The sequence below is a fragment of the Phacochoerus africanus genome, chromosome 15 (genome assembly GCF_016906955.1).
Source record: "Phacochoerus africanus isolate WHEZ1 chromosome 15, ROS_Pafr_v1, whole genome shotgun sequence".
In the NCBI taxonomy this organism is placed as follows: domain Eukaryota; kingdom Metazoa; phylum Chordata; class Mammalia; order Artiodactyla; family Suidae; genus Phacochoerus; species Phacochoerus africanus.
Window position 1 is genome coordinate 87,490,873 of NC_062558.1, and position 13,908 is coordinate 87,504,780.

Sequence of the window (13,908 nt, forward strand, 5' to 3'; positions counted from 1 at the left end):
ATTAAATAATAGCCAATAGGTGAATGGATCAAAAAAATTAAGTTTATACATACAATGATACTCATCCTTAAATAGCAACAAATTTTGATACATGCTACAAAATGGTGAGCATTGATGTCATGCTAAGTGAAATAAACTAGTCATAAAAAGACAAAAACTATCTTATTTCACTTATATGAGTTACTTAGAGAGTCAAATTTATAGAGACCAAAAATAGAATGGCATTTTCCAGGGTCTGGAAAAAACCTCAACTCAAAAACTTCCCACCTTATACAAAAATTAACTCAAAATGGATTTTGGACTGAGATGGAAAATGTAAAACTACAAAACTTTTAGGAAAAGAAAAAAAAAACAAACAAATGAAATTATCTTCAGGGCCCAGGGCTAGGCAAAGAATTAGACTTGACACCAAAATCATGATACACAGAAGAATAAAAATATAAATTGTACCTCATAAGAATTAAAAACTTTTCTCTATGAAAGATCTGTTAAGAGGTTGGAAAAAAAACAAACTTCAGAATGGGTGGAAATGTTTGCACACCACACATCTGGCAAAGAACCAGTATCTAAAATATATAAAGACCTTTCAAAACTCAACATTAATAAGCAATCCAGTGAGAAAATGGGAAAATACATACAGATATTTACTGAAGAGGATATATAGATAGTAAAAAGCACATTAAAAGGTATTCAATACAATTAGTCATTAGGAAAACCCAAAACCACAATGTGTTATTACACCATGCCTATCAGAACGGTAAAACAAAAAAGTGACAACACTAAATACTGGCAAAGATGTAAAGAAACTGGATCATTTGCACATCACTAGTCATAATGTAAAACAGTACAGTTACTCTAGAAAGCAGTTTGAGAGTTTCTTATAAAACTCAACATGCTCTTAACACAAGATACACCAATTGCCTTCTTGGCTATGTATCACACATTAATGAAAACTTATGTTCATACAAAAACCTATACCCAATGTTTGTAGTGGCTTTATTCACAATTGTCCCCAACTGGAAGAAAACCTGATAACCTTCAATAAGTGGATTGCTAAACAGAGTGTGTTACATCAGATACAACAGAGCAATATAATGCAATGAATTATTAATGCACAAAACAACGTGAATGACTCTCCAGAGAACTATACTGAAAGAAAAAGCCAATCCCCAAAGGTGCAATTCCATTTATATAACATATCTGAAATGGCAACATTTTAGAGATGGAGAACACATCTTGCCAGGGGTTAAGAACAGGCCTAGAGCAGGAGAAGTGTGAAGGAGGTGGGTGCGATTATAACAGAACACAAGGGATTGAATTGTTTAACATCTTTACTGTGGTGGTGGACACACAAATCTACAAATACAATAAGACTATTTAGAACCAAATATGCCCACATGCGCGCCCACATGCATGCCCACATGCACACACAGAGGCAGAAATGAGTACCTGTACAAGAGGAGAAATCTGAATAGAGTCAGTCAATTGTATCCATGTTAATATCTTGGCTTTGCTAAATGTTTCCATTGGGGGAAACTGGTTAAAAGATACTATGAGATCTCTCTGCATTATTACTTACAACTGCATGTGAATCTATAATGATCTCAATAAAAATGTCAATTAAAATAAAAGCCAGACAACATCATTCTCAATTTTGAATCCTAGTCAAGGAGACTGAATTCTTTCAAATAGGCAGTTGGGAGCTGTAGAAGCTAGTTGAGTATGGATGGCTGGACTGGGGCTTTGGATGAAAAGAATCGATATGATGATAGTAAGCATGGTGAACTAAAGGAGAAATTACCAAAGGCAGGGACAGAGAAAACCATAATATGGAATCAAGTGAGAGGTGATATGGAAGTGGATATTGTACCCAAAGAAGTATAGAACAGGGCTGTCCCTTTGGTCAGCTCAGCAACTACATATCCGATAGACTTTGACTTTGTCCAAGTTCTTTTCTAATTCACATAGTATATGAGAATCTGACTATAAAGCGAAGGCATTTCTGAATTATTTCACTATGTTGAACTAATTCTTTTATGTCATTTTTTTTAAACATTTTGGTTAAAATGAGACATTTTTAGACCTTGGCTTCAACAGTTTTACAATTTTATAACTCTGAGTGAAATAATTTTCTAATCGCTGTGATAATTGGCATGTATTTAAAAATATTTTTTAAATGTTTGAAGATTGGAAAAACATATTAGACTTGTGTTTTTAATTCATTTTAATTAAATGTTTCTAAAATTTTGATTAAATAAGTTTGTAATCAATGTTTAAATATCTGAGGACATTTAATTAGTTAATTTTTAATGTTTTGACTTATTACTCTTATAAGTAGAATTTAAATGTTCAAAGAAATATTATTTAATGAGTTTATATATTTATTTAATTGTGCTTGAAATAAAATATAACAGGAGGTAAGCTCCATATGCATTAAAAGATTACTATCATCAAACTGCAGATCCGGAATCCTAAGCCTTGTTCTGCCTCCTTGACACCAGGCTTTCCTGATCAGGTTCACATCCTCTCTTTACAGCTTTTCAGAGCTGTATAGTCCCAGATCTGGAAGAAGAAGTGGATCTTACCTTATGGGGTTGTCCATCCTGGACACTGTGAGGAAGGCAGCAAGATTGGCTGTGTAGGAGGAGCATACAATGAGAGTGAAGAGCCACCAGCTGCCCATCACGATTCTCATGGCCATAGAGTTCACTGAGGATTCGCCACCTGCAGGAGATAGGCAAAGCAGATTGGCCCTGGGCTTCTGCTCTTAGTCCCATCCCTTCCCCAGGGAAGTTTTCTGCCCTGAGGCCAGGCATGGGAGGGGGTGGGAAGGAGCCACCCTGATGATGAGCTAGTGAGCAGGAAAGTGACTGCCAGCTGATAATGGTGGGCTGTGACAATTTGGGAAAAAACCCTAAGACCACCTATGCTGGAAAGAGAAGGAGGACCACAAAATATGGAAAAGCAGGAAGAGCTGGGATTGGCATTTTTAGTGATGAGATGTTTGTCAAAAAGACAATGATAGCATTCTGAATATCAAAATCTTCAAGTTAGAAGATTCTACCTCGCTGTAGAACCCTCTGTCAGGCTACAACCCTATGTAAGGTCCCTGTGCATGTTAAATTCACACAGGATAGTCTCAGGAATTCTGTAAAATTACCTCCTACCTGGAGGGTTCCACAGCTAGCTTTTAAACCTCAGAGATGAGATGCACCATATTACTTTTATTAATATTCAGCCCTCACTAGATGACTTTCTTTTTCCCTAAGACTTTTGAAAATCATCGCATGTGACTTAGAAGCTGCCTCTTTGAGGCCAATTATTTCTCCTTGGTCACTTAGGTGGTAGTGGAAGAAAGCTTCTCATTGACTATTTTTATATAACCTCTCAAACAGGTAATACATGTTTTGCCATGGTGCAAACAGGGCCAGAACTCACGTTAGGAGTTTTGCAATTTATAGTTTCTGGTGAAAATCACACCATCCCCAAGTGCTATCCAGAATTCGCAGAGATAGAACTTGGTATTTCAAGAATGGCTGGAGTACCGATTAGATGATTGCAAAACAATTGTGTGGGTTTTTTTAATCCCATTAAGACTTCACATTTAAGCAAGACACTGTCTCCTTTGACAACCCTGTCTGCATGGCAATCAATCTAATGTGGGAGGGGAGAAAATTCTGCAAAGCAGAACTACAAAGTTAATTTTATCTAAAGGGGAAAAACAAGGATTTTAAGTTCCTGATTTTTGTTTTTTCATTTTGTTCCCATCTGATATTAATTGGAGAAAAGGAGGTGCAGCATGATCCTGGTACTATCTTAGAGATTAAGTAAAACTGCATTTAAGATGATTTGGGCAAAGTGCATCTAAGAACTTTGCCAGTGGACAAGTGCATCCAGGCCCCTGGGGCTATTCCAACATCGGGGAAACCAGAACAGTACCTTGCTGGACGAAGGCTCCGTAGACGATCCAGATGGCACTATGCAAGGTGGCAGACGCAGATGGCCGTGGCTGGGCAGCACTCTGAGCTCTCACTGCCTGTATTCGGTTCAACACGAATATCAGCACACCAACCACAGGGATGGCTGCCGCAATGCAGGCCCAGACAGCAAAATCAAATGGAGCGAAGAGAGAGAAGATGCTGATTTTCTCCTCGGGCTTCCTGATTAGGATCCCCACCGAATAGTCCATGTACCGCTTGCTGAAGTCCACGACGCTCTCCCTCTCCGGGGTGATGGTGATGGCGGAGATGGCCAGGTCTGCTCTCTGAAAGGCAAACCCATCTCATCAGGTGGCAGTCCTCAGCTTACTGCTGGGTTCTACCTTGGGCCAAGGCCTGTCCTCTGCTGTTGGGGTTGCTCTGTTCAGAGGAAATGGATTCAAGAGTTTACACCTTGTGATCTTGAATATTGTAGGGAAAATCCATCACTAAGTTGTCTGTTATTATCTCCTTCACTTTAAACACATTTCTCTCCCAAACACTAAAAATTCCTAGAAAGCACTTCTGGAAGAAAGTCTACAAACCACCTTCCTTCCTATGTGAACTGTAATTTTTCTTCATTTTTTAAATGATCCCCTTAGCAAAGCATCACCTTTCTTTGACTAGTATGTCCCTCCTACCCCTCCCTGCCCTGACTCCCTTCTATCTTCTGGACTAAGTTACATCCTTCCTAGCTTCAAGGCCACAGGGACACTCCACTTTCCCCTCAAACCTCTCCGAATTCCATTAGCCCACACAGATATCTCTCTTTTCTAAAATACTTTAGAAGCTATATGGTAAGTATCCAACTACCTTGAACCTCACTAATGTATCAGTGCTAGGTTGTTTTATATGCAGACTCTATGCCACAGAGTAATATCCTCGAAGAAAAGAGGGGCCATCTACTTCTTCTGTTCTTCCATCTCCCTTAACTCATGGCCTCTGAGACACATGGGTTGATTCTTCCTTTAGTAAAGCCATGCTGTGAAGGGTCCTCTGGGAATCCTATGCTGTGACCTCAAAAGTACCTTCCAAGATTTTTGCTTTCCAAGATGAGCTTAATTTAAAAATAGATGAAGACCCTATTAAGATGGAATAAGACTGGGAGGTTAAAGCTGCCAAGACTAGTGGGGTCCTTATGCCCAGGTGGATGCTGGCAGGCAGAAAAGGGCCTAAAGTACCTGTTTCAACCATAAGAGCCTTAAAATGTATAGTCGCCATCTCCATCTTGGCTCTGGGCTCTCTAAATCGGACATATTGTCAGAACTAGGTTTATTTTAGAATGATCAGTTGTGACAGATGATTCAAACTACAGATTAAAATTGGGGGAAACTATATTGAAGGATTTTATCAGGTCCAATATGTGGGCTAGACGGGCAGATATACTGGTGTTCCAAACCATGAAATCCAGCAATATGCCTAGAGGAAAGAGAAAAAATGTTGGGGGGACCATGTCAGAGGTCTCAGATTTGCCACATTTGCATCACTGCCTCTTGCTTCTCTTCTCAGAAATCAAGATCCATGGAGGTTTTTGTTTTTGGTTTTGGTTTTTGTTGTTTTTTTTTGGTTTTATTGTAAGGATTCAGAGAGTTTGGAGCATTGTAAGGACTGAGGAAGGGAACCAGTGGGATAGCTTTACAATATAGGATAGAGGGAAACTAATTTATGAAACCAGGTCCAGAGGAGGCACAAGGGAATTAACTCATGACACAGGTGGAGGGATGAGCTCTAACAGGAAGAAAATCACCCCCACCAAAACTTGAGGGGTGTGTAGGGGTCTGCAGATGTGAATTTCATAGGACGTTGAAGGACAACTTCATGTCCAGATGGCTCTATTTCTTTCCCTAACAGAGGAATAATTTTTTTAAAAAATTTAGATAGAAGATTATTAGGTTTCTTGAGAAGGAATATATAAAATTTGAAACAGTCTCTAAGGAAGCAGCCAAGGAGCCCAACGAAGGCCAAGTTTAGGGACACAGGCTGTCCTGAAGGCCCCGCTGAGGTGCAAGGCCACACATCATTCATAGATCCATCTGAACAAATTGGTGATTTTCTCTTCTGATTGCATACAGCAACCTGCATGTCGGAGCCAGAGTGTGGATACCAGAGCAAGTCAGGATTTCAGTGGTGTAAGAAATCAAGTATAATTTAGGTGGATTGCAAAGGATGAAGGGAACAAGGACTTGTCTGGACCACCACAGAGGGCACACCAGGCGGGAAAGGACACAATATCAGAAGAACACAGAACTCCAAGAGAAGAATAACCTCAAGTCCATGTGCCAAGTGAAAAGGGCCAGACACAAAAGACCATATATCATATGATTCTGTTTATATTAAAGGCTTGCCAAGGCAAATCTATAGAAAGTAGATGAATTGTTGCCTAGGGCTGGGATTGGGAATGGGATCAACTGTAAATGAGGCAGGATCTCATTGGGGTGATGGAAGTATTATAAAACTAGATTATGGTGATGGTTCTACAACTCCCTAGATTTCCTAAAAATCATTGAATTATCCATCTGAAATGGGTCAATTTTTTATATAAATTATTCCACAATACAAAAGTTGTCATTTTAAAGCTTAAAAAAATTTGTAGAGCATATGGGCCTTGTGTTTGCCATTGCAGGTGTATAAAGCAAAGGACTTGTGTTTTAGGAACAAAGGCCAAAAAGAGTCAGAAGAATGACAGGTTGTAGTCATGGAATGGGGTGTGACAGCAACATGTAAGATGCTAACAGGATGTGTGGGGCAGGTACTCAAAGGTCACTGGAGGTGAAAGGGTCAATGGAAGCCTGGGGTTGTCTGCAGGGATGTTGGAAACATCAAGATTGATGGCAACAGTTACACTGGAGAGGGAGAGTTATAGAAGATCCACCATCATAAATGATTGTCAGGAAATGACCCAGAGATTAGGGGCAAGGATGGGGACACAGTGAACTGGCCTCATGCCATGAGTCTGAATGAAGACTATATAGGAAGAAAGAATAGTAATGATATGAAATTAATCTGAGGAGTTGGGGGATGCCAACTATAGGATGAAGTAAGGCCATATCACTTACACATAATAATGCAGACACATTCACATGCTCATTCATACACATGCATGCATGTGGACATGTACATGATATATGCACCCACTCCTGAGCCATGAAGAAGAGAATAAGCATGCACCAGTATCCTCTTGTGAGAACTGGGTTCCTACTGCAGCCCGAACATGGGAGTGGATTTCAGAAAGGGTTATTTAAGAGCAGGCACAGTGGATAAGTTTCAAAGGAAGAGAGCAATGGGTACAGAAGGAACACAGGGAATGAGAAAATAAAAGGGCAAAAACAGGTATAGCAGGGAGCATGGGGGTTGAGATAAAGAGGACTTTAGTGTGTGGAGAGTGGTAACTAGGAGTCTGACTAGTTGGTCCCAAGGTTCCAACTTCATAATGGGTCGCATTTAGACATCACCCCAGAGGCAGACTAGGGTGCCCCTCCCCACGGACCTGCTCTTGGGACATACCTTGCTGATGAGCTCCCCGATCATCCCGTTCCAGGAGGTGTTATGGAGCTGGTGACCGTACCTGCCATCAGGGGCCTGGTAAATCTCATATTTGAAGCCCAGAGCCTTGGCCAGTGCATCCAGGACATCGATGGAGAACCCTTTGTAGCGCTTGGGCTGTCCAAGGATGTTCTCAGCCACCATCACGAAAGGCTCTTCCTGAGGACAACAGAATGAACATTCTTCAACTAAATCACAGGTTCATTAACACACATTTTTCTAGGGTACTATTGGAGAGACCAAGCTGATGAATCATAATTTCACAATGTTTGTGGACATGTGCCTGTATTCACCCAATTTAAGCCTGGAATCTGAATCTCTCTGCCCTTTTCTAAAGAACTTTATGGACACTCAGGATGCAGTGCACAGGAAAATCCCTCCAACCAGCATGGTGATGGAGGGGCAGGTTTTTATTTGCCCTATGTAATCCCAGACTTGGCCCAGAACCCCATCTCCAAGAATAACATGGCTTGTCATAACATTCCTTCATCTGTGACATTCAGGACTTTGTCCTTAGGAAATGCCAAAATTTTTTAGGATCCACACAAGAAATGTTGATACTTCTCAATCAGGATAATAAATAACAATACATCTCTGTGATACTGGATTGAGAGAAGACAATATTACATCTATCAGATAGTGCTAGGAAGTGGATGCTGAGTCATAGGACAAGGTCATACCGCAAGTCAAGGGCAGGATGGTTAAACCCACAGCTTGAGAAAATCCAAAGCCAGGTCATGCACACTTTCACACATTTTGTACTGTGTCACATGTGCTCCTATCAAGCATGTGGTCATCTGGGAAACACCTCAGCCTTCCCCACCACCATCCTGTGAAACCAGACAAGAAAGGGCCTTTTGGCAATGGCCCCAGAGATTACATCTCATAAATTTAATTTTGAGGGGAAATAAGATGTAATACTTATTTGTGGTGTGCACATGGGGAATACAGAAATTCTGCTGACAAAGACCTCTAGAGCCAAGGAGATGCCAGTGCCTCCTAGGACAGATGTTTGGACCATGTCTGACCAACTGATAAGAGATAAATCTAAAATGTCTCCAACAGTTCTAAAGAAGTAAAGAAAGGGAGAGGAAGATGTTTCTAAGGTATCTTAAAGATATAAAAGCCTCTGATTCCAAGGCAATCAGATTGAGAAATTGCCACAAATGGTCTTATTATGAACTCTGTGCCACAAGAGCCCATCAGTGGTGTTGAATCCTGGAAGAACATTCTTCCAACCTCTATCTGAGGACTCTGGCTACCAGCCAAGCTCTCTTAAGGACCAGTAGTTCAAGATCCTGTTTACACCCAAGAACAAGTGGAGTTGCGGTGCCTGCTCTGGAGCACAACACTGGATCTGGATTAGTGGTCCTTTTCTGGAGCAACCCAGTGACCTCCCAGGGAAGGCCTCAGAGGCCCTGGGGCAGGATCTCCAATCTCACTCTTCCCCAAATTCTTTGAGTGAAAGGCCTTATGATTTCAAGATCCCCTTCTTTCCAAGCCAAACAGAGAAGCCTCTGACCCCAAAATCTGAATAGCAGACCTCCCCAGGGTACCCATGCTCCTACCAAGACAGTCACCACTTTGAGAGTCAGTCCTTGGAGGCGGCTGCCCATGGGCCTCTCCTGTAGGCTGCCATTCAGGCCCTTCTCCGAGTCCCACGTCGCCAGCTGTGAAGGAAAAAGGGAGTGAGGGAAAGTACCGGCACCTGTGCAAACTTTAGGCACTGCTTCCTAAACCAGGCTCCCGTGTCAGGCAGATGGGTAGACAGCAGCCCTAGGAGTTTCCCAAGGACCCAGAGCCACCCTACAACCTTAGAAAGAATATAGGTGGGACAGACAGAGTCCCACTTCCTCCGTCGGCTCATCTGCATCTTGAGAACTTACACATTTTTGAAATGAAACCAAATCATAAGAACTTATTTCTGGAATGAACGTTTATGTCCAATTTTATTCTGTCTACCCACTTGAGGCCATGTCACTGTGTCTCCCACAAAAGTGTCCTCTTTCTTTAAGACTCCCTGCACTTGCCCAGGCCAGAAGATCCTTGAATTCAGCTGCTGCCACCACCAGGACAGGGTGAGGCTCAGTAGTGAAGCAGGTAGCAAAGATCCCAGTCTACAGCTTGTCTTGCACCCTCATGCCAACTGCAAGCAGGACCAAGTGCTCACTGCCCATCTCCACTGTAGCAAAAACCTCATAATTTTCCCTGATAGGTAGGTCGAAGCCAAGAATGCATGTGCTATGTGTCTACCATACCTCTTGAGCCTGCAGGATATGTCCATTAGCTTGATATATCACTGATGGGCACCCTAAGGTGGTCAAGGAGACCATATCCTGGCTCAGAAACAACAGACACAGATGCTCTTGGGACTGTGCCCCTTCCTTGCATCCCAGCAGGGCCAAAGCGACAATGATGAAATCTTTGTCCAATCAGGGACCCTCAATCCTTCATTGGTGAGATGTAAAAAACCCACACATATTGGCCCTATCTAAGGCCAACATAACCCGGATCTTAGGGTTTGGGCAGGAGGTCCTTACTGAAAACCTCTGCTATTCTAGCTCACTGAGCCTCTGACTTACTGTATATTAGAATCTTTTAAGAAACCTTTTAAAACATACTGAAGTTGGAGTTCCCACTATGGCTCAGTGGAAATGAACCCAACCAGTATCCATGAGGATGCAGATTCAATCCCTGACCTTGCTTGGTGGGCTAAGGATCTGGAATAGCCATGAGCTGTGGCATACACTGGCAGCTATAGTCCAATTCTACCCCCAGCCATGGAGCTTCCATATGTCAAACCTGTGGCCCTAAAAAACAAAAAATGAAAAACATACTGAAGTCTGGGCTCTACGCCCAGAGATTATAATTGAATTGGTCTATTGTGGGCTGGAGATGGACAGTTTAGCTCCCTAGGGGATTCTAATGCACAGGCAGGATCATGAACCTCAGCTAGCTACAGATTCAAGTAGTGACCCTCAAACTGTAATATGCAGACAAATCACCCAGGGACTTTTCATGCACTCTCTGATTCTGGGCCCTGAGATTCCTGTCTAACAAGCTCCTGGGTGCTGCTGTTTCTGACCCATGAACCATCATTTTAGTAGCAAGGGGTAAAAATCAGATAGCATCTACCATTCGGCAGGGAAAATCCACAAGACCCCTAGTCAGGCTGAGCAGAAGAACTGCCCCTCTGTTGAGAGGTGCCACTGGGTTCCCTAAAGGGTCCACCAATAGTGCCACTTAAGGACATTTTATTCTTCCAGCATTTCCCACCACCTGACATCCAAGGCAGGGTTGGCACACTGGGCCTTGACTATGAGGCCACAGTTCCAGAATCTGTGGGACCACTCCACCTAAAAGATACTAGAACCCTGAGGTCTAAAGTAGGAACATCAGAATGAGTTATGTGGTTCTAGAACTAGTTTAAGAAGCCTGGAAACTCCAGCTATCACTTTGGACATGATACCAGCTAAGACCCACTTTACCCTAAATAATAGAATGCCTGGAAGTGATTAATGGATCATTTAGTTCACAACATGGCAACATGCTCTGAGGAGCTCCCCACAGCCACCGCTAATCAATCTGAGAGGCATTTCAGTGAAGAGCAAAGTTAAAATCTACCCAAAGTCCTGTTCAAGGACATCAAAGTATGCTCACTGTGGGAACTGGTATAGTGAGAAGCAAACTTCATGACTGTATCTCCATTGGGTCTCAGGAAATACCCCTGGGACTCAGAATCAAGTCCTGCAGTTGGATTAAAATGCTGGCTAAGGGGAAAAGACAAACTTAGACAAATGGAGCCAAGGTGTTACCTCCCTGCACTCTTTGCACCCTTCAATACTGGACAAAGGGTATGTATTTAGGAAGCCTGCATCCCATCCCTGTTTAGCACAGGCATTGGGGCTGTTAACCCTGTATATGATCTCCTGCACCTCCTGGGTTGGGTGATGTTATGAAGGTCCCCTTCACTACCTCAGTGACTTACAGAGTCATAATGGGAGCACACCTGTATCAGTGATGACATGTCAGCTCCAGGGACTGGGTATGCTGCTCTGCACTAGGACTTGAATTCCTAGCAGTGCTGCCCAACCTCCTTGGCACTGGTGAAGAAACATTCTCAACTCTGTGCTGCCCTGGCTTGGATGAGTGCCTAGAATGAGGCTCTGTTTGGCATTGATCACCCAGGGTTTACTTCTTTACCTCTTTCTTTCTTTCCGTCCATCCTTCCTTCCCTCTTTTCTTTCTTTCTTTCTTTCCCTCCCTCCTTCTCTCTCTTTCCTTCCTTCCTTCTTCCTTCCCTTACTCCTCCCTCCTTCTTTTTCCTTTTAGCTGCTCCCACAGAATGAAGAACTTTCCAGGCCAGGGATCAAACCTGCACCATAGCAGTGACCCAAGCCACGGCAATGACAAAGCCAGATCCTTAACCTATTGTGCCACAAGAGAACTCCTTTACCTGTCTTTCTATTGGGAGTATAATCAGTCATGAGAATGGAGAATGAGAGCAGGAAAAAGCAGTTGGGATAAAGCCCTGTACTTCTAGGGTTTTAGCACAGCTGTGAGAAGAGCTCTGCCTTTCAATCCCTACCCATCCATCCTCTGCATCTAACCCTGCTCAAGGCAGCAGGACCCCTGCCCTAGAGTATTGCAACAGCACCCCCACCATTGATCTCATTACCACCAACCTCTCTCTCTTACAGCCCTCCTCCAATGAGCTGATAATCTACCTTTATAATAAACAAAGGAAGCCAAAAATAAAACAAAAAGACAACTTACAGAATGGGAGAAAATAGCTTCAAATGATGCAACTGACAAGGGCTTAATCTCTAAAATATACAAACAACTTATACAACTCAACAGCAAAAAAGCCAACAACCCAATGGAAAAACGGGCAAAAGACCTGAATAGACATTTCTCCAAGGAAGATACATAGATGGCCAACAAGCACATGAAACAATGCTCAACATCCCTGATTATTAGAGAAATGCAAATCAAAACTACCATGAGATACCACCTCACACCCGTCAGAATGGCCATCATTAATAAGTCCACAAAAAACAAGTGCTAGAGGGGGTGTGGAGAAAAGGGAACCCTCCTGCACTGTTGGTGGGAATGTAAGCTGGTATAGCCACTATGGAGAACAGTATGGAGGTACCTCAGAAATCTATACATAGAACTACCATATGATCCAGCAATCCCACTCCTGGGCTGATATCTGGACAAAAATTTCCTTAAAAAAGACACATGTACCTGCATGTTCATTGCAGCTCTAGTCACAAGAGCCAAGACGTGGAAACAACCCAAATGTCCATCAACAGATGATTGGATTAGGAAAAAGTGGTATATATACACCTTGGAATACTACTCAGCCATAAAAAAGAACAACATAATGCCATTTGCAGCAACATGGATGGAACTAGAGACTCTCATCCTGAGTGAAGTAAGTCAGAAAGAGAAAGACAAATACCATATGATATCACTCATATCTGGTTTCTAATATACAGCACAAATGAACCTTTCCACGGAAAAGAAACTCATGGACATGGAGGATAGACTTGTGGTTGCCTGGGGAGGGGATGGGGAGGGAGTGGGAGGGATTGGGAGCTTGGGGTTAACAGATGCAAACTATTGCTTTTGCAATGGATTAATAATGAGATCCTGCTGTGTAGCACTGAGAACTATGTCTAGATACTTACAACATAGCACGACAATGGGAGAAAAAATTTATGTATACATGTATGTGTAACTGGGTTCCCATGCTGTATAGCAGGGAAAAAAAGTGTGTTGGGGGAAATAACAATAAAAAATAAATTAAATTAAAAAACGAAGACATTTGTTACTATCCTTGTGGGACATTTGGTCCATGCTAAATGGTTTTGCACAGTGCCAGATATCAAAGTCCTTTGGCATGAGTCAGATGTCATATGGACGTCTTGGACAGGACCAAATGTCCACTAACCACTGGATATTGAGTGAGAATATCCTAAAAGGAGGAAGTCAACTGAGAGAAGTCACAAAATCTTTTTTTTTCTTTTTCTTTTCTTTCTTTCTTTCTTTATTTTTGTCTTTTTGCCATTTCTTGGGCTGCTCCCACGGCATATGAAGGTTCCCAGGCTGGGGGTCTAATCAGAGCTGTAGCCACATGCCTACGCCAGAGCCACAGCAACGCAGGATCCGAGCCGCGTCTGCAACCTACACTGCAGCTCAGGGCAACTCCAGATTCTTAACCCACAGAGCAAGGGCAGGGACCGAACCCGCGACTTCATGGTTCCTGGTCGGATTCTTTAACCACTGCGCCACGAAGGGAACTCCTTTTTTTCTTTTTAATATAGTTGTTTTAAAAAAATAAATAAATGTATTTTTTCAATTTAAAAATAAATAAATTTCT

The 13,908-nt window shown here is 42.3% G+C and overlaps 1 protein-coding gene across 2 annotated transcripts in view; it reads right to left on the minus strand.

The window, feature by feature from the left end:
* The window catches only part of GRID1 (glutamate ionotropic receptor delta type subunit 1), a 686,225-nt gene that overhangs the window by 110,494 nt on the left and 561,823 nt on the right, over positions 1 to 13,908 (minus strand). For both annotated transcript variants that reach the window (XM_047761781.1, XM_047761782.1), the window contains exons 9-12: positions 9,089 to 9,190; positions 7,482 to 7,679; positions 3,940 to 4,264; positions 2,586 to 2,724 (exon numbers count right to left, since the gene is read on the minus strand). In XM_047761781.1, the coding sequence (XP_047617737.1) occupies positions 2,586 to 2,724; positions 3,940 to 4,264; positions 7,482 to 7,679; positions 9,089 to 9,190 (764 nt within the window). The remainder of the gene's footprint in view (positions 1 to 2,585; positions 2,725 to 3,939; positions 4,265 to 7,481; positions 7,680 to 9,088; positions 9,191 to 13,908) is intronic.